Source organism: Ictidomys tridecemlineatus, chromosome 8, assembly GCF_052094955.1.
Source record: "Ictidomys tridecemlineatus isolate mIctTri1 chromosome 8, mIctTri1.hap1, whole genome shotgun sequence".
Classification (NCBI taxonomy): domain Eukaryota; kingdom Metazoa; phylum Chordata; class Mammalia; order Rodentia; family Sciuridae; genus Ictidomys; species Ictidomys tridecemlineatus.
Genome location: NC_135484.1, coordinates 19,423,657 through 19,448,174, shown reverse-complemented (window position 1 = coordinate 19,448,174; position 24,518 = coordinate 19,423,657). Strand labels below are relative to the sequence as shown.

The 24,518-nt window shown below is 37.7% G+C and overlaps 1 protein-coding gene across 5 annotated transcripts in view; it reads left to right on the top strand.

The window, feature by feature from the left end:
• Grm1 (glutamate metabotropic receptor 1) overlaps positions 1 to 24,518 on the top strand; it is a 378,366-nt gene that overhangs the window by 309,126 nt on the left and 44,722 nt on the right. For all 5 annotated transcript variants that reach the window (XM_078018951.1, XM_078018949.1, XM_078018952.1 and 2 more), the window contains exons 5-7: positions 4,899 to 5,145; positions 9,784 to 9,952; positions 18,149 to 18,275. In XM_078018951.1, coding sequence (XP_077875077.1) covers positions 4,899 to 5,145; positions 9,784 to 9,952; positions 18,149 to 18,275 — 543 coding nt within the window. The remainder of the gene's footprint in view (positions 1 to 4,898; positions 5,146 to 9,783; positions 9,953 to 18,148; positions 18,276 to 24,518) is intronic.

Below are 24,518 nucleotides of genomic sequence, written 5' to 3'. Positions count from 1 at the left end.
CAGCCTCCCAAGCCACTGGGAGTAGAGGCATGCCCCACTGCACCTGGCTTGCCTCTGTTCTTGATAGCCATGGGAACTTGATTAGAACTACTAAGATTTTAGTTGGCCAGCCAATGCATTTCCTTCCCAAAGTTGGATACAAATAAATGGATCGAGGGGCAGATATGTTGGGATTAAATATCATTTTGTTAGAAGTATTAATGAACATAGAATATTTAAAAGATTAATAAGTAAATTCAGTATGATTTAAGGATATGAAGCTGGTATATGAATATCAATAGTATTCTATGCACTAGAAACAAACATTTTTTTTTTTTTTTTGGTAAATTTAAAATTGAGGTAGTGCCAGAAAAATCAAACGCTTAGAATCTGAACTCTGAAAACTATGAAGCAGTGCTAGGATAAATTTATTAACTTTGTGGAAGTTACATAGGTGTGTACAAATGTGGAGATTTATTGACCAGTACACTAAAGATTTTTGCACTTTACTTTAGGTGAGTTTTATTTCAATGAAAAAGTTATTAAAAGTTGAAAGAAAAACCCCAACAAAAATCAAATGGAATAGAAATATAGATTAATGGATAAGATATGTGCCTACAAATTACTTTCGAATAGTTTATCCCAGAATTGGGTTGACTAACTATCTAGTCACTGGTACTGCTGAACTTAGCCCACTAGTATAGCCCATCTTGACTATAGAACAGAGAACCAGCCAGAACCTTGGAGTCAAGCGCCTGGCTCCAAATGAAGGAAACAGTTGGGCTGAGCATGTCTTGTTTCTTTTTCTAATCCACTAATAAAAGCAAGTCACTCCTCTCCTTGTTAGGTAAGGAGGGAGGTACGAGGTGTTCCACAGTAAGTTCCTTCATGAAGAATGTTGAGGTGAAGAGAAAGAAAGACCTTCCTCCAAGCCTTGACTTGACTTCTCTGTACTTTAATTTTCACATTTGTCAAATGATAATGTGGTTTTGTGAGCACTAAAAAAAAGGTAATGTGTGTGAATGGCTCTGCATATACCAGTAAATGTGGGATTGGAGAAATAACACATTGAACTTGAAGGGAAAGAGGCTTTCAGGAAGATAGTCTAATCCATTTGTGCTATTTCAGTTAGGAAACTAAGACCTGAGGAGGTCGAGACTCTTATCCATGTTCCACGGCTTGCTGAAAATAGATAGCTGATAGACTATATATGGAAGATTCTCATCAGTCCAGGTTCCTGCTCCAGAGTTTCTTCTGCTATAACACTCTGCTGAATAACCATCCTAAATGGTGATGGATAGAACTTACATACATTTCTCCCAACCACCATGAAATTCCTGTTTTCAGAAGGTACAATGCCTAATCCTGCCTCTATGGGAGCTCCATGTGCTGCTACACTCGGGTAGCAATTTAAAGTCGTCATGCTTTTGCAATAAGAACAAGATTACTATTTGCAATCAAGGTAGCTATTTTCACAATCCATTGTGAAGCACTTAGACAGGTATTCTTTTGAAAGCAAATAAACAGTCGACCTCAATTATTTGGTTCCATTTAGCATATTAGAAAAGGTAATGGTTTAATGACACCCTAGTGGTCTGAAATAGTTAACGCATCACAGAAAATGAATCATGAAATTCCCTCCTCACTAATAACTCTGAGACTAGTGTCATGAAAAGGCACTAAACCCCAGGGAATCAGTGTTTTCACCTTCCTACCAAGTGGAAATGTTATTCGTTTTTTATTTTCTATTCATTGGTCATGAAAGCATAAGCTCTGGTGCGAAGCAGGGAACCCTGTAATACATCTTGTTTATCAGATCATGAGTCCTTGTAACGTTATCTGAGACAGTTGCTTTCACAAAGAAAATGGTCCTATGAAGGCCATTGATTTTCCAATTGTGTGTCCCATGATTCCAAATGATCTCTCTTTAGACTGGAACCAACAGGGAAGAGATTGGGGTAGAGCTGAAGAGACAGTTCTTAACTGTGGTCATCTCCCTTGTCATGTGCAGAGCCAGTGGATTGACAGGGTAAGGAAGTATGTGTGCTCACTTCAGATTGTCACAAAACACAAAGCTGTCGGTGTTTATTTGGGAAAAGTTTATGAGCTAATACCTTGCAAATATCTGACAGGATGAGCTTCTGCATCACGATTTGTTATCAAGGGGTGGATGCCAACGCTTCTGGTCAGAGAGGCAGCTGAATCCATGTGGAACAGTTCCAGGGAGAAGCCCCCAAATTGACTTGGCCAATGTGCTGTTGTCTTTTCCTCTGCAGTCAGAAGAGTGCCTCCTCTGTAGGTTGCTGTGTGCACCATGCAGTCTCTGAGTGTAACAGAAAGAACAAGGACTGAGAAGGCATTTGTTCCCGTGTTCTACCATACTCTTTCCTTGTCTTTAAAATGGTGAAAATTAATGTTTATTTGACAGGATAATAGTGAACGTTCAATCTCTCTTATTATTATAGGTAGCTAACTGACACTCAAAAATTATTGTAGATACTTGCCATTAAAATTAGATAAATGTAAAAATTGGTTAAAAGTAATAAAATATCATACTGATGATTTATAAGTATATATTTGTGCATAAATCTTACCCATTACAACATCAATAGGTGGGTACAGTTAGAGGGCACATGGCTCAAGAGACATTGTATTGGTTTTCTCAAATTTGCCTTGTTTGGTCACCTTGTTTATGTTCTGGAAAAAAATATCATTATTAACACTCACTTTCCCTTTGAAAAGTGACCCAGTTTGGGTAAGTTTTATTATCACCTTAAATAAGGATCAAAAAGAAAACACTGTTCTCACAGAGATCCAGGAAGGTTATTATCTTAGTGCTGATGGATGAAGAATTCACAGGACAGCCACTGCATTAAGACATTTGAACTGGGAACACCAACACGATTGCTCATCTCTATATAGTAAATCTTAAACAGTGATTATTAAAACAAGAACAGTAAATCCAGAGGCTATAAGGTTTATCTCTAATACAGAATTTTCCATTTGGTACAAGATGTGTGTTTATTTTCCTAAAATTTGATCCTGATGTTAATTTCAATACCTCCGAATTCAGGTGGGTGTTTTCAGTATTAATGAAGATCATTTAAGTTTCTGCAACATTGAAGGTTTTGGGGTGCCTCCCTATCTCTGTCTCTGTCTCCTGGAAATGTCTCTGGTTCTAGCAGCTTTAGTATTTAGCTCCAGTATATGGGGGCTTGGGCTAACCTATAAAGGCTTATTTAAAACTTATCAGACAAACGGCCCTAATTTACTTTTTTTATCCTATTAAGATTGGAAATTGAGGGAAAGAAAACTTAACATTAAAGGCCCGGGTTCTGGGTGACAGACAGAAGTCGATAATGTTGTAATTTTTTTAATGAGGATCTTTTCTTTCTGTCTTACATAACTTTCCATGCTTATTCTGTAAGTATTGATGTTAAAATGCCCTTTTTCTCTTACTCCTCATTTCCTCTTGGAAAATTTTCTTTCAATTTGGAAAATATTGTACTTTAGCAAATTATACTTTTAGCAATGTCTTATCAAGCAAAGTTGGAAAGAGGGTTTAAATTGAATCTCTTTCCCCTTCGACCTGATCTGAGAATTTTGTATATTATTCTTAGGATAGATACACATATATTGTCACTTTTTCAATTACACCTAAATAAATCAGCCTTTAAATGGAACTCTTTGGAAATTTCTATTTTTATCTGAAGCCCAACATCAAGGGCAACCCTTTTTCTCTTTCATTCTAAAGACTCCAAGGTCTCCAACTTCCTAAAAATCCTCTGATTGTCTTCAGCTCAAGAATCTTCGTGTCCAGTGAACTGTTTAGGCTGAAGCAAAGAGGATCTGACAGGAGAGAGCCTCACATTCTTCACCCATAAGGAGCTGAGCCTTCTGACTTTCCAGAACTAGACGTTGGGAACATAACACTTAGACCCTTCACTACACACTCAGGTAGCCACTGCAGAAAAGCAGACATCTGGAACTAAGTAGAAAGTCTTTTTTATGCCAATGGTGTGCTCCAAATCCATTTTGTTTTCTAAAACTTGTTACCTTTATTTCATCAAATCCAGATGGTCTCCAAATTTCTCATCCATATGCAAGTCCTAAAGTTTAAACTTCCAATATGGAGTTTAGATCTGAAGCCATAGGTTTCCTGTGAAATGGTTGGCAATTGAGAAATATTTATTCACATGCAGCATGGGTAGAGATAATCACAGTGCTTTTGAAATTTAAATATGTATATGTATATTTTATATTTTTATATAACATATATTATATATATGTTAAAAACTGAATGATAACATGAATGTGTAGTACAACTCCTCTCTCAAGAGATATTTTACTTGGGTATCTAATAGCAATATATGATTTAAATATTTCTGCACTGTCAATCATATGGAAGAGATTCATACTACCTAGTTCTTCTAAATTGGGGGCTTTGTGGCCCTAGAGATTATAAAAATAGTGAAATCATCAAATGAAATATCAGGGGTTAGATACTGCCAAACAGGAATTACCATGAATTGCAGGCTGTCACAAAGGATACAGTACCATGATACAGGAGACTTTTAATATAAGCTCCTGTGAATCAAAAGCGAATTCAAGTTATTTCCTTTGCTCTTTAAGGATTTGCTTATAATACATGAAAACTTCTTTATTTTTACCTCTGTGAAGTTTGTTCTATATTGCATAAAGCCATTATTGAGTTCAGAAAATGAAACTGCATGAAACATTTTGTAGGTAGAATACATCAAAGCCACTCCAAAGTACGAAGTTTGCACAGGTGGCCTTGGCTTTGCCACTGCCATTGCTCTTTCCCTTCTCTGAAAGCCCTGGAAGCACTTGACACACACACATACAGACCTGGTCTTCATGATTGTGACCTCGGCAGTGATCTGTTTCTATTGTTGCAGGCAATGAAAGCTTAGAAGAAAACTATGTCCAGGACAGCAAGATGGGGTTTGTCATCAACGCCATCTATGCCATGGCACATGGGCTACAGAACATGCACCATGCCCTCTGCCCTGGCCACGTGGGACTCTGCGATGCCATGAAGCCCATTGACGGCAGGAAACTCCTGGACTTCCTCATCAAGTCCTCATTCATCGGCGTGTCTGGAGAGGAGGTGTGGTTTGATGAGAAGGGAGATGCTCCCGGAAGGTAAAGCAGTCTTTTCTGTGACAGATCTGAATAACTTTTTAACTCTTCCCATTGCCTAGATGGTAGTTAGGTCTTCATTTGAGTGTATGGGTTCTCAATGTCATGAAGATAGATTCAACAAGATAGCTGAAAAGGTAGGTCTAGTATCACATGGAAATTACCAAAGTTCACACTGCCTTTTGAAATACCTCCTAGTAACCCCCCAAGAACATTGCATCTTGCCAGTGCCACCCCCCTAACCAGCTCCTATTTGGTCCTTCCCTCAGAAGGACTGGAACCTCCCTGGAAGCCTAAGAAACTAAAGAGATTTACACCTGACATGCAGACCACCCCAGGAACTGCCTGTACCCAGCCAACATCAAACTGATCAGTTAATTGGTCACAGTGCTATTATGAATAGTACACCTACTTAAGGAGCTTATTATGTGAAGAGATCCAAGTCCTATACATGCATTCCTTTTCCCCAGGCTAACTTATGTTATTGTTAATATATTTCTTGGAACAAGGAAGGAAAGAATTTTCTTTCTGGAATTTAGTCTCTAATGGTTTTCAAAAATTAATCAAATGAGAGATGAGGAAAATTAAACTTTCATTTGTGTGTGTCTGTGTGTGTGTGTGTGTGTGTGTGTGCATGCACATGCTTATATAATTCCCCAAACTCTTTTGACATACAGTATATTCTACAACACTCACTTTGATATCACCAGTCTGCTCATATGTCACTGGTACATAGAGAATGATGTTAGTATCAAGAGTAGCTATGTTCATTCAAACAAATTTTCCTAGGAAAGGAATAATCAGAATAATAGGAGAAAAAGTAAAACCTGCAGTAGAAGCAAAAAGGCCTTCAGCCTGGCTGCTATGTAGTAGGTTCATAATCTTCTAGGCCCCGTTACTTTTCAGTTTATGGTTTGCATAGATGGAACATCAGATCACTGAATTCTCACTGCCTTAGGTCTATCATTATCCTTCTCTGACAGATGATAAAGTTGAGTGTCGGAGAAACTAAGCAACTCACCTAAGGTAACACAGAGGGCCATTGGTGGAGGCAGTGTAGTCTGAGTCTGGAGTTTATAAGCTAATTGTAAGATTAGGCAAAACTTCTAGAAACTTTCTTAATGTCGTTGTGGAAGTACTGTGAACCCAAATCCTTCTCCAGATGTCTCTTCTTTACATGTAAACTTTAATTCCTACATTTGGAGAGTTCCTTGTGGGGGCTAAGTGGAATTTCTCTATTAAAATACAACTGCTCTAGGAAGGAAAGTGACATGTCACAGTCAACAATTAAAATAAATTTGTAGGATACCCCCCAAGCTGCCAGAAAAGTGGAAGCAGATTTTGATCAGAACTTGAGGATAGATGATCCAGAGCTTGGGAATGTGGAAAGCTTCACAGTGCTGATTACCTTAGGAAGTGATACCAGGAAGAACAAATAGGTCTGAAATTCAGAACAGGAACCACCTACTTTGCTAAGCCCACCACTGTAATCCTGCCTTCCACTGGAAACGAGGCTCAGTACAGGGTCAAATTTGCAATGCTAATCTTCCTTTATGATTCCAGAAGAAAGCATATGCCCAGCCCAGGGCCAGATACATTTTTTTACATTTCATAAATACAAATTTCCTCCTCCTTTTTCTCTTTGTAACTTATCCAAAAGGTAGTGCATAATTTTAGCTTGTATCTCTTCCATCTGTAATTACATATTTAAATTGTGAGCTTTCCCCTGGGTCCCTTTTCAGGGATCATTTCCTCCTGTTTGGAATTGGTCAGCTTCATCTGTGATCAGTTCCTGTTTCAACCACCTCCCTCTGCTTCCAGCTCCTGTCAAACCATTGCTCATGCCTCTGGTCCCTCTTGTAGTTATTTTAGTTAATCATTGCACAACATAAACCGAATGCAATGAGAGGATGCTGTGAAGATGCAATTTACAGCATGAGCATATTCCAAATAAAGGCCAACATGCCAGGAAGGAACCCTGGGGTTAAGAGCAAAGAGCAGCTTTTATTAACACACACAGCATAGGGAGGCCTCTTTTCTGTAAGTCAATATTTTTCTTTTGGTATCTTTTAGTATTTTCCCACAGAACCCCTCCAGCATTTGGAACTTTTTTAAAAATGTGTTTTTGTACCAAAATACTGTGGATTTTGAGGTCCCTCAATGTAAATAAAGTGTGAACTAATTTCCTCTATGAAAGTGCAAAACTAAAGAAGTTGAAATAAAAGTCTTAGGAAACTGACTTATAGAAAAACCTTATTCTAAAGCTACTATTGCAGCAAAGCCTTCCTTGAAAGTTCAAAGAAAGTGTCATGGCATAATATAAAATAAAACACCAAAAAAAATTAATGAAATTGAAAAGAAAACTACTCCATAGAATATTTGCAGTAGGTTCTATAGCCATAGTGAGCTTAAAATGGAAAGTTATTAGAGGTACAGATTAGTGCCTTTGAGCACAGAAAGAGTGTGAGCTCACAATTAACATCCACTCAAATACCACTCAGTTATTCTGAAGAACATTCTGGCATGCTTCAGTAACAAGAGGCATAATAACTCTTGCTGAAGCCAAAATAGCACAAATTTGAAGGATGAGCTCCAGGTGCACTGGTCTCTCTTCTCACTCTTGGTAAGCTTTGCTCGCAGCACAAGGGGACACTTCCTGTACACTGGGCTCCTTTCTTTCAGGAGACAGCTCTCATAGGAATCGCCTGAATCTGGACATGGAGAAGCCACAAGCTACCCTGTGCATGACAGGATGCTTTCACACATTGAGAACAGGCAGAAAAGTCAATAAATTGAAAAGTCAATAACAAACGGGTTCAGATACAGCAAATAGGCTTTGAAAACCAATTTAGGCTTAAGGGTAGTAGAATCCCTGAGTGAAATGCTGAGAAAGACCGTGCGCCTGAGTCAGGTATAGAGAGAAATAATTCCAGGATGACTCAGGCAACAGCATGGGGGAATGAAGATGAGAAAGAGGAAAATCAGTTGGTTAACCATTATGTATTTCCTTAGGTCATGCACCAACAGCAAGATACCATGACCTGTATTCTATGTAGCCCAGTAGGGGAAGGATTCCTCATAGGTACTACAGAAAAGAATCCCACTACAGAGCTAGGAAGAGAAAGCCAGACGTAGAGTGTTGGCACATGAGCACATGGGTTATAGTTTGTTTGCTTAGAGTGAACATCAACATGGAAAGTAGATGTAGGAATACTAGAGAATTTTTAATGACTGAGAGACAAATGGTTATGCCAACACAAATGCCTTCTCCAGTTTTGTTTATTTATATTAATGGAAAGAACTGAAGTATTTTAGAGTATCCATGGAAATGCAAATATGAATGATTCTGTGATATTGCCTTGCACATTATCTTAGTCCATTTGGGCAGTTATAACAGAATTTCATAGAAGGTTGGCATATAAACAAAAGAAAATTATTGCTTCCAAGTCTGGAGGCAGAAAGTCCAAGATCAAGGCCCTAAGAGATTTGGTGTCTGTTGAAGTGAAGCTTCTAACTGTGTCTTTATGTGGTGGGATGGAGAAGGGAGTTTTATTTGGGGACCCGGGCAAGGTTTTGTAAAGACACTAATCTCCCTAATGAGGGCTCTGCCCCATCTCTTAACCCCATCACTATGGAGGTAGAATTTCAACAAACATTGGAACCATAGAACCTTTGCATTAGTGCCAACTATAAAGTGGTTTTGTACATGCCTTATGTTCATAAATCCCCACAAGAAACCCATGAAGCTTAAAGACTTTAGTGACATTGCCAAGTAGTGTAACCTATGGTTAAAATGTTAGAGAAGCACCAACTCATTCATTCTGATATTAAGTTCTCTGTTCTTTCCATTGCATTGAAGAATTCTCCAGCTCTCCATGCAGGAAATGATGAGGCCTTGCCCCCAGAATCTGCTTTGGCTGCAGTAAAGATTTCTTAAAAAATGAAAAAGAAAAGAAAAGATATACAGTAGCATCATTACTACTGGCGGGAGCTTAAATGTAGATTTGCCGTTGCAAAGCATTTCAGCACTGAAACTTACTAAAGAAAGAAACTGACACCAGTTATTAGGTTCCAGAAATGTTTGTCCTGATCAGGGAAGAGATCAGTTTAAATGTCAATGCATGCGAGGTCATATCCCTAACAACCTTACGCATTAAATATACCTTTCTGAGTTTTCTGGTTCTATTAATACCTAAAAAAGGTTCCAAATTTGGTAAAACAACCCTCTTTTTATCCAGTGTAATGAAAATGGCAATTCAATGTGAAAAGGAATGGAATATAAGTAACCAAATATAGTTATTAATATTCTTATGAATTGTTACTTGTTCAAAGATTAACTTAGTGAATTATAATTTGAAGGAGATCATCAACTCAATACATATAGAATTCCTTTTTGGAGGATGAGCAGAAAGACATTTATGAGAGTAACACATTCCTTATCAACTGTTGATGATACACAGATCCATTCTGGAAAATCAGAAGAAACATTAGAAATAAACTAAAATGTTTACAGTATCTGGAGTTAGGATGTGCAATGATTCTAGCTTTTATCTGTCTTCAATTAAAATATATTTAATATATTTCTTTGTTTTCTACATGATATCCGTATCCTACAAGACTCACAGGCTCTTTCCCCTGTAGGTATGATATCATGAATCTGCAGTACACTGAAGCTAATCGCTATGATTATGTACATGTTGGAACCTGGCATGAAGGAGTGCTGAACATAGATGATTACAAAATCCAGATGAATAAGAGTGGAATGGTACGGTCTGTGTGCAGTGAGCCTTGCTTAAAGGGTCAGATAAAGGTGAGCCACCTCTGCGTTCTTGGACTGTATTGTCAAGAAGGTCTACCACTGAGACATTATTGAGGGAAAAGGAACATTATTGAGAGAAAAGGAATTTTTAAATAAGGCTATGCAGAAAGGGTGTACCAGGCTACCTGCTTGTACTCCTGTGTTTAGATAAAATAGAAAAACAAAGAAAGCATTAGGAAAGGGATTAGGTAAACTATTCTAATAGTTTAGAATATTTAAATCGCTTTTATTTTAATCATGTTGATAAACTGGGAACTTACATATACTGTAGGCAGCAAGGAGATAAAGAATCAAATTAAAACTTGAAATGGAAGTAAATGTGAAAACCAAAGTCAAAACCAATATTGCTGCTGAGTCATGGTTCCAGTTATGACTGAATAAAGTTCTGGGGCTCTACGGCATGGTTTAGATGGATGTATTAATTAATTTGACTGTGGTAATCATCATATGATGCATAGATGCATCAAATTATCATGTGGTTCACTTTGAATATACACAATTTTGTCAATTAAACATTTTAAAATTAAAAATTTTTAAGTAGAAGTAAATGTGGGGAAAAAAGCCAATAATAGTGCTTAGTCATTGTTCTAGCAATTGTTAAAGAAGGCAAAAGCTGAGCAATGTCAAGTAAGCACAAAACTAAAATAACAGAAGTTGAAATGAGGTAACATAAGAAGCTTGGCATGTCACTTCCTTTTTCTCTATCAAGTCCTTCGATTCTTCTGAAATGATTTTTTTTTCTCTAACCAAGAGAGAGTCCCCACTTTCTAATTATATCCAGGATTTTGGGTGGGAAGAAATGAAGTAGAATAAGTGAACCATAAGTTTACCGTATTAAGAAAGCTGGAGTAAATGCAGACATATATTATCTGGTGTGCTAGAGAGAATTCTCAGTGATGAGGCTGGGAGCAGCACTCTTTGTATGCCATGCTATTTCAATCAAAGTGGATGATGCACGGGGAAATGGAGCAGAGGGAGGGATTGTGAACTGGCAGGGGTGAGGATTAGATGAACTAATAGGTCTTTCCCATCTCTAATTTTCTGTGATTCATCTTGGGGAGAAGACAGACTGTCACATAAATGTCACACAGCACAGCTGGAGCTGGAGTAGATGGTGTGTGAGGCTCTGGCACCCTCACAGAGCCACGGTGCCGCTATGTCATCTCTGCCTTGCAGGGACCTTACAGAAGAGATGCCCTTAGTAAGTGTAAGGTTCTGATGGCAAGGATCTAGTCATGTAGTATATGACTTTGGGCGTATATGCTGGAGAAGTCTTATTTCCAAGAAAAGGTGGAAGATTATGGGCCAGGAACAGTTCTTGTCAAATGACATGAGCTGTCCTTGTGGACAAATTCTCAGTGACTCCAGCCACTGTGAGAAATCACCCTAGTTTTAAATATCTTGTACCTTTTCTGCAGAAGTTATATAAAAATATTTGTCAATTACCAAGACAACTAGCCAATCAGATTATTCTCTACTCTAGCGCTGTGTCAGGATGCAATGCTAAAGGGATCCTGCCATGACCGTGGCTAATCTTCGAGTTTATAGGTGCTGGGGTTTAGATATGGCTTGGTTTGTGTTCCCCCAAAGATTCCTGTGCTGGAAGTTTGTTCATCAATGTGATGATGTTAGAATGTGGGAGAATATGCTTGACCCCTTCTGCACCCAGCAGTTCCCGTTTTATTTCTCCTCCATGTTTTGATGCAGCCAGAGGAGGCTTTACTAGAAGCCAAACAGAACCATTTGGTTTGAACCTCCCATTTCTGAAACTGTGAGATAAATACATCTCTTTTCCTTGTAAATTATTCAGCCTCCAGTATTTTGTTTCAGGGACAGAAAAATGGACTAACAGAGTGGATTATGGGAAGACTTGACCCAAGAGTTCTTATATAGCTGGTGTAGTATCAGGCAATTCACTGTTAGTTTCTAATCTATACCAAAGAGTTTCTGCAGTGTTAAGAATGATCCTAAGCCAATCCAGTGTGTATGAGAAACAACTCTGTTTCTCCCTCAACAGCCATTTCTTCTGGAATTCTTTCACATGGGGCCATCTGGTGGTATGCAGAAGTATGTCCTTTGAAATCCGGAAGCTCCAAACTTCTTGTCCTTTACCATTAGATGCTAGACCAATGGGTTTTGGTTGTATTGTCTTTTCTTGATGTTGAGAAAAACAAAACAAAACCAAACCAGCACATCTGAGAACTGACACCACATATAGAGGGGAATGCAGAAGTTTGAGCTCTTCTACTTCTCTGACCCAAAGGGTGTCACATGTTTGACTCAGGCCTCCTTTCCAGTGTGGATATAGCATTGATTCTGCTCCATGGACAACCACTGTGAAACGGTCTATGAAACCACAAAGTATTTCAGGAGATAAGGGGGCGTGGGTGGAAACGGTAGAAAAAATAATTGTTTCAAGGGTTCCCTGTGCTCCAGCTCCCTGTCATAATTCTCTCCTGTTGCTCTGAGTGCTGGCAAGCCATGCCTGGGTGTCACATACCATGTGAATTCCCACTTGTGCATTCCAGAAGAGAGGCCTCTTTCCTCCTCAAATTCAGAGGCAAGGCTGTCTGCCGACATCTTTCTGCCTAAATACTGAAGTATTTCTGGCAGGGGGTTTGTGTTATACCCATTCAGTATCATCGAAGGAGATCCCAGAAATTACAGAGCACTCACAATAAGTGCAAATCTCTTGGGGGCCAATTTTAGAAATATTGTGTGCCCTGCAGGAGGAAAATATGCCAGTTCTTAGTAGCACCAGGAGAGGGATGTGGTGGTGTTTGTTTCCCATAAACACCTTGGGAGGTAAAGAAACAAATGAAATCTGAATCCCATTTACCAAATAATGGCACTTACATTCTAATACCACTAATTTGCCCCCTACCAGGCCCAGGATGCAGAAAGCTAAATCTCAGTAGCCACTGTGAAGACAGGAGAGAGGCAGCTTCAAGGTGACTGTCAAACATGCATTTATATCAAGTGGGAAATAAAGTCTTCAGGAAAAGGCTACTCAGGTTTAATATCCAATGCCATTTAAAATGCTAAAATAATAATTGGATGTCTTTTCTGACAACGTATAGAACTTTCTTATGATCATTTCCTTAGAAGTAGTTAAAAGCCCAGTTTCCTTCTGTTACTTATATTTAGAAATATATATCTTATAAATATAATATCTTATGGAGGAAAATAATTATTTCAGTAATACCACAAACACAGGCAAATTCAATCATATTCTTTACTGTTATGTATTGTATTAGGATCTTTTCAGGAAGCGTCCATGACATGTGCTTCAATAGAGGGAACTTAATATAGGAAACTGGTTACAAAAGCTTTTTAAAAGGAGACTCTCAAAGGCACTCTGAGATCAACTCAGAGATGAGCAACAGCGAAAATTCATTCCACTCTCAGGCCAGAGGAAGAATGCACAGCCTCTACCTGAGCTGCTCCTTGAGGTGGAAGACCATTCTATTTTCTCTCTTCAGTTTCCCATCAGTCCATTCTATTTTACCAAACCTATTTAGAAGACAGTTGATAAGAGATCCTGGAAAATGTATTCACAAGTATCTCAGTGCAGGTTCCCTTGAACACTAAAAAGTATGCAATGAATTATTTGGAGATTCAATCTCAGAAAAACAAGAGTGAGAGTGAAAGGGAAGTAAGACAAGAAGGAATGAGGAAAAACAAAAATAAGCAAATAAGCAATAACCAAAAAAAAAAAAATACCTAATTGAGAAGGACCATGCCTCATTGGCATGACTACTGACTGAGCCTTGCAGAGATCTCAGGGCAGACTATTCACACTACTGGAGAAAAGAGGGGAAAAGAATGAATGTATCTATTTTCTGCTTCCTTTGGTCAAAGTTTATGCTCACATGGAGTTGCATCACCTGACCCCTCAAGTAATGACTGAGGAAGCCAAAATCCATGTCTTCTTACTTGGCTTCCTCTTCTGGTTCTGGAGGTAGTGAGAAGGAAAAGAGCCTGTGTGTCCCCTGTGGTCTGGCTAGGGTTTCTGTGAAGGTGAGTCCAGTGGAGGAAGTTCTGGGATCTGGCACGTACTTTCAGAGAGAGAAAGACAACTGAAGGTGTCTGAAGAAGAAACAATAGTATTAGAGGCTGAGCTGGTATTCACAGAAGTGAAGCTGGTGGCCAAGGGCACAGGGGACAAGGGAGGCCAAGAGAGTCTGAGGAAGCACTTAATTTATAGACAATGTCATGCAAGCAAATAACAAGGGTCTGGAGTGACGGGTCTCATATACAGAGTCTGATGCTCTTTTGCTTGTTCTGGTGAAGAACAAAAAAGGATGGGAAGGCAAAGGGAGGGAGATCAGGACCGACATCAACCAAGCATGTTCTTGTTCCACTGCAACCGATGCTTTAGCTACATCATTTCAGTTACTCCTTGAGACAACTTCTATGAAGCAGGCATTACCACCCTTATTTTACAGATGATGGATCTGAAACTGAGAGGGGTTAAGTCTCTTGCTCCTGATCTCTCTCAACTAGAATCTGCCAAAACTGGGCTTGGAGCCATTCCAAAGCTCTTATCATCCTAAGGCCACATGTTGCTAAGTTATCCTTCATTATGTGAACTGGCATGTATCCGACAAATGCAAATTTCAATTTCCAAGCCTTAGTTGCTCAGTAGTTCACAAAAAAAAAATCATAAATAGTGATCCACTTTTAAAACACAGACGGCACAGAATCCAGACTTAAGGAAACAATATTTGTGAAGGAGACAGGGTTTAGTAGAGATAAAAGAAAATGGCAGGGAAGCAAGAGAAAGGACCCTACAGGTTGCTTTCACTGGCCTCTGATCCGTTCTTTCCCCTCTCTCTCCTTTCCCTCTTTTTTTTTTTTCTGTTTTCTTTTTCCTTTAAATGTTTCTTCAGATTATTTTGTCCAAGAAAAGGGTTTGGGGTTGGGAGACTGGGTTGGGAAGTTGATCATTTCTTCTTCTTACCTTCAACCAGCCAAACACAACACCATGTACATGTTACAAATCTACCACAGTGAATTCCACCTTTTTGTCTATCTAAGAAGCAGCCATTTTTTAAAACAAAAGAAATAGAAGAAAGACCAGGAGAGAAGAGGAAGGAGACTAGAAGGAGGGATAGAGGAGAGAAAGAGGAAGCACTGGGGACTGGAATGGAGCAAATGAAATTTCACGCATGTATGACTATGTCAAAATTAACCCAAATATTACATGATGTCAATGATGTAATTTATGAAACTTGTACTATATGAGATCAGTCTAAGGAACATTATTGTTCCATATATTTCGCAATAATGGAAATGTTGCAACAAGTTCATCAAAATGAAAAATAACTAAGGATATTCTAACATTATTTTCTGGTAAAATATTGCCTCTTTTATCTCAGTACCTTTGATTGGAGGACTAATGAGCTGGAATACACTAAAAGGACAGAAAAACTGAAGTTAATAAATTGCTTAGCATTATCATCTTTTGAGTTTGCCTAATTAGTGGTACTAATTTAATAGGAAAAGAAAAATTAAAGGTAGGTGAAGTAACATACAATATTTTGTATTGTCTCTTACGATACCACTTATTCTAATTAAAATAAGAAAGAAACATTCATTTATTAATTGAATTTTTCTCATATCAGTTAGAAAACAAATGATGATTGGGAATGTAAATGTTCTATTTTGAGGATAGTTATAAATTTTTTTCAAAAAAGACTTGATTTCATTTTAGTTTTAAAATTATTTAAAAGTAAAGTAAGAAATTTCATGAAAAGGTGATTGCAGCTTTGCTCCAGACCATGGAAGACCAAGGCAACCAACGGGTGCAGGCCCATGCAGCTGCTGCTCTCATAAACTTTACTGAAGACTGTCCCAAGTCTCTACTTATTCCATACTTAGATAATTTAGTGAAACATCTGCACTCTGTTATGGTACTTAAACTTCAAGAGTTATTCAGAAAGGTACCAAGTTAGTTTTGGAACAAGTTGTGACATCCATTGCATCAGTTGCAGATACTGCAGAAGAAAAGTTTGTCCCCTACTATGATTTATTTATGCCATCACTGAAGCACATTGTTGAGAATGCAGTTCAAAAGGAACTCAGACTTTTGAGAGGGAAAACTATTGAATGCATCAGTCTCATTGGCCTGGCTGTTGGGAAGGAAAAATTCATGCAGGATGTCTCGGATGTGATGCAGCTATTGTTGAAGACTCAGACAGATTTCAATGATATGGAAGATGATCCTCAGATCTCTTACATGATCTCAGCATGGGCCAGAATGTGCAAAATCCTTGGGAAAGAATTTCAGCAATACCTTCCTGTGGTTATGGGGCCTTTAATGAAGACAGCTTCAATTAAGCCTGAAGTAGCCCTTTTAGATACCCAAGACATGGAGAATATGAGTGATGATGATGGTTGGGAATTTGTGAACCTTGGAGATCAGCAAAGTTTTGGTGTTAAAACAGCAGGACTGGAAGAAAAATCAACTGTTTGCCAGACGTTGGTTTGCTACGCCAAGGAATTAAAAGAAGGTTTTGTGGAATACACCTCTCCCTCCTCCTCTCCCTCCTCCCCCTCCTCCTCCTTCTCCTCCCCCTCCTCCCCCTCCTCCTCCTTCTCCTCCTCCCCCTCCTTCTCCTTCTCCTCCTCCCCCTCCTCCTCCTTCTCCTCCTCCACCTCCTCCTCCCCCTCCTCCTTCTCCTCCTCCCCCTCCTCCTCCTCCCCCTCCCCCTCCTCCTCCTCCCCCTCCTCCCTCTCCTCCTCTTCCTCCTCCTCCCCCTCCTCCCCCTCCTCCTCCTCTTCCTGCTCCTCCTCCTCCCCCTCCTCCCCCTCCTCTTCCTCTTCCTGCTCCTCCTCCTCCCCCTCCTCTTCCTCTTCCTCTTCTCCTTTTCCTCCTCTTCATCATCTTTCTCCTCCTTCTCCTTCATTGTGATGGGGCTCACTGTATTGCTTCAATCTTGAGATCCTCCTGCCTCAAGCTTCCCAGTAGCTGGAATTACAGGCATGCACCACTGCACCTTGGTCATATAACAATTTTTTTCTGATTCCAAATTTTCTGATTTTTACAATTTTACTTAAAAATAATTGTTTGAAGTAAAAAGATAGTTGTGGGAGATGGTGCTATGAAATGCTTATAAGTAATGTATTAAAATGGTAGCCATAAGGATGGGAAGGAAAAATGAAAGAACATTAATGTAGGATTCTTACATCATACAATTTTATGCATGTAGTATAATGGCAAAGTATTAGTGAAATATAGATGTGGATAAGTTAATGGTGCCTACTGTCAATGAAAGAGCAACCACTGAAACAAAAAGAGGTCTAGCTACTAAGCCACTATTGGGAATAGCATGGAGTGCTAAAAATGAAGGCAGGAAATCAGGGAAAAGTAACAAAGAACAAGTGTGACAGGTAAAAATGAAAAGATATAGCAAACCATATTTATTATTGTAATAAGTGAATTATTAAGGAATGAAGGGCAGAAATTGTCAGACAAGAGATGAAAGCAAGACCTAATTATATGTCATCCACATTCCTGTACTCACTTAAAGTGCAGGGTGTTTTGATGTTTAGTTTTGTTCAAATAAGTGTGAAAGTATTTACAAACAAATAGAAAATGGGGAAAAGTTAAAGTACTCAGATAAAAAGCAACTCTTCCATAATTTTTGACTAGTAACTTTTTCTTCCAACAATTAATATGATTGTTTAAATTCACTAGAGCAAGTCAGACAGAGCCAATACCTGGTTATGTTTTCTTTGCCATCACTCTGGCCTTATGTATAAAAAGTTGCTGTAGAATGAAATTATCTATAATTCTTTTTCATAATCACAACAAAATTTTATAATCCCTGTTTTTGTGAACAAATAAGGTTTAATTGTATAAAAACTTTTGTGGCTAAACATCACTTTTTTTTTCCAGAGCAAAAGGTAATTCTTACCCTTGGAGCAATGAATAAATACAAATATAAACTAGGAAAAACTAAAACTGTCTTATTTTTTAAAACCTTAAAATAATACAGTCATTTCAATCTATAAAATGAATTATTATTTAAAATCTCCACACTCAGGATGGGCTGAATTGAGATTCACAATTGAATTCTAAAATAATCCTATATGTTCTAATCTATGTTCTTAAGGTTCCTCAACATATAGGATTTTTCTGGCTAGAAAACCTTTAGGATGTGAAATATTCCTGTGTTACAGGTCATACGGAAAGGAGAAGTGAGCTGCTGCTGGATTTGCACAGCCTGCAAGGAGAATGAATACGTGCAAGATGAGTTTACCTGCAAAGCCTGTGACCTGGGGTGGTGGCCCAATACAGATCTAACAGGTACATGCAGCCTCAACTGTAAACTTTGTTTGACCCTAACTATTGTGCTTTCTAATGTCCATCATTCAAATGTGAGCATTATATCTTTTCAATGTTAATTTACAGTGCACCCTTTCTAATGCTTGTGTCAAACAGTATGCACAGACATCTTATAAGTTTTCCATAATCTCTATTGCAAAGAAATCTCATATACATCTAAATAAAAGTGAGCTGTTATTTTGTAGGATATTCTGTTTTAGAGTTATTTTCAGTTTTTCCTTTTTAATATTTTATCAAAAATTTTTCTAATCAACTGAATTTATGTTGGCAACCATTTTTTGAACATCTACTATGAGTCACAACTATAGACTGCAAAGGTACAGAGGATGAGATATAATCCTAGCTTTTATTTTGCTTAAAATATGTAAGGAAAGAAAGATGAGAAAATATATAAATTAAGAATATAATAGATATTTATCAAGTGCAATAAAAGGTAGACAAGGAGATGAAAGGAATTCTAGGAAACAAAACATGGGAAATTTAAAAGTCTGAAATAGATCTGGGGAAACCCTGGGACCAGCACATGTAGCTAATCAGTAGACACAAAGGGCTGGTAGAGAAGTGGTGAAAAACAAGGTTAGGCAGGACACTGGCAGTGGTGACAGGGACTTCCACATGATCTTCCCCTGTGTTTATTCTGGCGTTAGCACAGGAGAAATACTGAAGGATTTTATTTTATTATTAACGTATATAAGTATACATATTAGATAATATAAATATACATAATGAATGAATATATGATGAATATTGTATATAAAAATTATATATAATTATATATATAATTAACAACAATAAAAATCAATCTGCAAATTGAAGCAATCTGATTTGGGGAGAGAGGAGGAAAGGGAAAAGGAGGTACTGGGGAAAGAAATTGATCAAATTATGTGCATCTACTGAAAGGCTTTGGAGTGATGAGTGACATGGTATCTGTTTATCAAGGGACAGGCCTGGTGGTGGGGTGGAGTGTAAATTAGACTGGAAACACAGCAGTCAAGAAGCTGTCCTGTTGGTCTCAGTGAATCATTTCAAAGAGTCTAGGGCCTCTGCAGTGGGGATGAAGAGGAAAAAATGAGTGCAAGAGATAATTCAATAGTAAAGTCAGTGGGGCTAAGATGGATTCATCCTGAGAGTTTATAACTTCCCAAAGAGCAATACTCACGTATGTGAATTTTGTTTTCCACAGACTGTGGCATGAGCTCACAGATAAGAGGTTTCTCACTAACATGTTTTATAAATAGAGTCATAAACCCTAGGAATTTTGTCATCTGAGTACATATAGCCTTTGTCATTTGAATAACCTAACTTCTCACCTCACAAAGAAGCTGAAGCCTATAGGGGTGAGGGAGCGTGCATCATGTCTACTTGCATGCAACTAGTTGAAAGCAGAACCCAGTTCACCAAATCCTGATCTCTTGCTTCCCTGGGTACCATCAAAAGCTTCAGAGGGATTGCACTAATTTGCAGCCCCAACAATAATGTATGAATGTAACTTTTTTCTCCATATTCTCAACAACACTTATTATTATTTGTATTCTTGATAACTGTCATTCTGACTGGAATGAGATGGAATCTCAAGGTGATTTTGATTTGCATTTTGCTAATTCCTGGAGATGTAAACATATTTTCATGTATTTGTTGGCCATTTGTAGTTCTTCTTTGGATAAGTTTGTTTAGTTCTTTTGCCCACTTATTAACAATATAGAGATTCCTCCAAACAGAAGGAATGGAACCACCATATGACCCAGCTATCCCACTCCTCAGTATGTATCCAAAAGATCTAAGATAAGCCTACCATAGGTGTGCAGCCACATCAATGTTTAGAGCTCTATAATTCACAATAGCCAAGCTATGGAGCCAACAAAGGTGTCCTTCATCAGATAAGTACATAAAGTAAGTATGGCATATATACACAATGGAGTATCATTCAGCCATGAAGAAAAATGAGCATATGACAATTGCTGGTAAATGAATGAAACTGGAGACTACCACACTAAGTAAAATAATCCAGACACAGAAAGTCAAAGGTCCAATGTTTTCTTTGACAGTGGAAGGTAGTCAAGAGTAAAGAAAGAAAGAGAGTCTGACACGGTAGTGTACACCTGTAATCCCAGCATTTTAGGAAGCTGAGGCAGGAGGTTTAAAGTTCAAAGCTAGCCTCAGCAACTTAGTGAGGCCCTGTCTCAAATTAAAAAATCAAAAAGGCTCAGATGTGGCTCAGTGGTTAAGCAGGACTCTATCAAATACTATCAAATAAAATACTATCAAAATAAAAGAAAGATCAACAGAGTAGAGTAAGGGGATTGAGGGGGAGGGAGGAGAAAAGGGAAAGGGAAAAACTGTGGAATGAATCTGACCTAACTTTCCTATGTAAAATATATGAATATATTGCAGTGAATCTCACCATTATGTATAGGCACTAGGCAGTAATTAAAAAAAAAACCAGTAAGTAAATACCAAAAAAATCAGTAAAGAAAAGGAAAGGAACAAGGGGAGGAAGATGAGAGGGTAAGGAGAAATACTTGGGACTGAATTAGAGTAAATTAAAATGCATTGTTTATAATGATATCAAACTGAATCCTAATGCTATGTATAACTAATATGAACCAATGTAAAAAATATGGGGTGGGGGAAGCATCAGAGGAGAAGAGGAGGTTTTTACTTGATTCTAAAGAAGAATATGACAATAAAATTCTTGTGGTTTATTCAAACCATCTATAAATGGCTGGATAAGTAGAACTAGGTCACATAACTAAAATTATACATATTAAGTGATAGTACCATGTAAAAGGTTAACTGTTAGGAAAAAAAACATTAAAGTGAGTTATCAGAAAACTTTTGGAAATCACCTAGTACAAAGGCCCTTTTTAAAGAAAAAGAAATTAGATCAGAATATTTTTGAAGGTACATACTGCACTCATTTTTTTTTTAATCTCTACCTAAAAGCTGGTTTTTAAACTTTCATGTGCCTAAAAATTACTCAGAAATTAGCCACCTCCAGAGATTCCCATTTGCTGGTTCTGGGGTGGGATCCTACAGATTCTGATGCAATCAGTGCTTGCCCTCCCTCAGGTTTAAACTCTTATGCTGTAGTACTAAAATACCCTCTCACTCAAAGCCCAATGCCTTAGACATAAGAGTTACCTAGTAAATGTTTGTTAAATTGGAGAATTAGACAGAAGGGACTCATCCAATTTTATCTGGATTAATGTAGCTGTTTATTAGAAAAATCAGAATGTAAATCCAGGGTTTTTTCTCCCCTGGGCCTACTGGTACCTCCGATGTCATTTATTTCCTTTTTCATGCAGTGGGCTGGCATGGAAAAGTTTTGCCAGCCTCCTGTGGACCCAATCCACCCCCCTCACTCTATGTTGTCTCTTTTCTAATTTTTCTCATCCTTTATAATCTGAGCTTCCTGCTGGGCATCTTTTTCTTGTATAAGCAGGTCCCACAGTGGCCCGTTCTGTTTTGGAGCTGAGATTGATTTAACAGTCATTCCTCTCTGCCCTCTGAGATCACAGATGATTGAAGAGACACAAAGACAAAAGTGATCCCTTTCTTAGGTTGGTCTTAGAAGTCAGAAGTTCTGGCTTTGAAGGACGAGAGTTTTTTCTCTTGTCCACCTTCTTTTGAACTTTCCCAAACTTCCTATTGCTCCGTTTTCACTTGAATTAGAGTTTACCTCATACATGAAAAAGAACTTTATTGTATTTTAAAACATTAAGATACCCAAAAAGAAAACCTTTTATAAAGGATTTAATATATTGTAATAATGGAACTCAAAGACATGCATTTTATTCCCTGGAGATCTTCCATTGTGGGTATATTGTCAGCCCACTGGAAATCATAACTACCATTGATGAGGACTCTTTAACTTGGTAAAGCAAAAGAAAGCCTCTCTGACTATACACAGAAGGATAATAGCGTAATTATGTTTTTTTATAAGATGTACCATATTGTGAGGCATCATAGATGTAAGTCACTTTAACAGTCAAATGAGTCGAGCCAGGCAATGGCTCAGATTCTGCCTTTATCTCTGCAAAGCAGCTACTCTTGGATCATATATCCAAACCACTTTGTAAATATTACCTTAGGATCTTACAGAACATGCATCCTGCATATTAATTTATACATAAGTTTTAATGACACCTATTATTTCTGCATTCCTTTCACTTGCAGACATGAGTGGAAAAACAGACCCCATTTGCCATGTCAAGCACAGAGCAAGGGCAGGGGACATGGCAATGTGTTGCTGATGTTGCCATGGTAGTGGTAGTTGTGAAGAGAAAACCCACTGGCATGAAATACCAAAATCATAGAAATACTCTGAAGAGCAAAAGCACTGCCTTTAAGTAGATGTTTTGTTTTCAAGGGTGGATTTTTTTTATTAAATTTTAATTTAAACAAGAAATCAAAATTTAAGGAATGATTTTTTTCCTGGAGGTAGATTTTCTGAAAATATTTTTGAATTACTTTTCTAGATAGCTACTTTTTTTTACACATTCCAAAGATGCTAATATCAATGAATAAAATATGCTTTTAAGTGACTTTAAAATTTTCATCGGGATGTGTCATGTTTTGGCTATGAAGAGAAATCATTGCATTTCTTAGAGGAAGTGTTTTTGAAGCTTTTAAGGTTTTTATATTTTCTCACTGGGAAAATGCACATTTGAATTCAGCATTTTTATGCTTTATGTCTAATGATGCATAAACAAGATTCTGATATATAACATGACAGTAGCTTAATAATTCACTAGCCAACTATAAGTAATCCAATACTATTTATTTCTTTTAAAATGTCAAATAGCATAAGAGGATTTATCAGAAAGACAAGACTACATTGAAACTTCCCTTAAAAAAACAGAAATTAATGTTACAGGAAGTAACAAATTTAATATTTTTCTCCATCCCAACAGTTGTGTGACCTCTCACACTACTACCTACTTCTTTATTTAATTCTGTAAGATACCCTACTATTTGTTTAGTGTGAGGCATGTTTGGAGACTTGAGGATTTACAGGAGAATGAAACAAATATGAGGAGTGTCATTTGAAACTGCACATGTAAATAGTTAATTAGAATAAAAGTCCTACAATAAGGATATGTGCAAAATGTCATACAAACACCAAGAAAGAAGCAAATATTTTTCCCTGGGAAGAGAAAAGCCTTCACAGGGAAAAAAAAGAAAAGAAACATTTAAGCTGGACACTGAATTATAAATAGAATTTCACCTTATAGTCAATTGATATTAATGAAATAATATTAAGGAAAGCATATTTCTCTGAGGCCTTATACAATCATAAATTAGTAGGAATTGTTAGGAATTGCCTAGAGAAGCTTTGGGTGAAATAGTTATTACCTTTCTTCTTGATTCATGTTAAACTTGACTTGATCTAATTAGAAAGAAGTCTGATGTTAAACTTTAGCCTCTCAAATATTTGATTCAAAAATTAGAAGTAGCTTCTGGTCCTCGGATTAGAGTTGTCACCACGTCTCAGATTTTATTCAGTAATTTGTACTCTCCTAGCAGGAAACTTACTTGTCTGATGGCTCTGGATTCTCTGAGATAACAGTAACCATGAACATTTGCCAAGTCTTTAAGTTCTCAGGACTTCAAATGTCATATGAACAACACCATAAAGTCTACTTTTCAATCAGATAGGCTAGGGGTCAAGTAGGCTTAGCACATGACTTACCACTGGTTAAAGGTAATTCCTACCCCTTCTAGTCCTGGGAGACCCCAAAACATCCAAGTGGCTGGTTAACACTTTTTATGTCCCCCCTCCACCAAAAAAAAAAAAAACCTCATTACATTACATGTAGATAATTTGGACATTATAGTTAATTCCATCAAAGATGGCAAAGTTAATGCTTTTCAAATGTAGAAAATCTAAAAATATATAGGAAAAAAGAGAAAAGAAAGAAAGTCAACTTAGAAGAAGTTATTCAAAATTTAAATTATCAGCTCTAATCTACAGGTGATTGATTCTGTTTTGGGTGAGTCTGAATTGGCATTGAAGAGTCTGGTTTTCACAGAAGGAAAAGAATTTAGGATATTCCCAAAAGAAAAAGCAGTCATGGTGGAGCTGCCAGAATGTTTCTGGCTGTTTCCATGACAAACTGCTACTGTTAAAACACAAGAATATTTAATCTCCTTGTAGCATAAAGACATTTTTTATTTGTATATGATATACTGAGTAGGATAGAG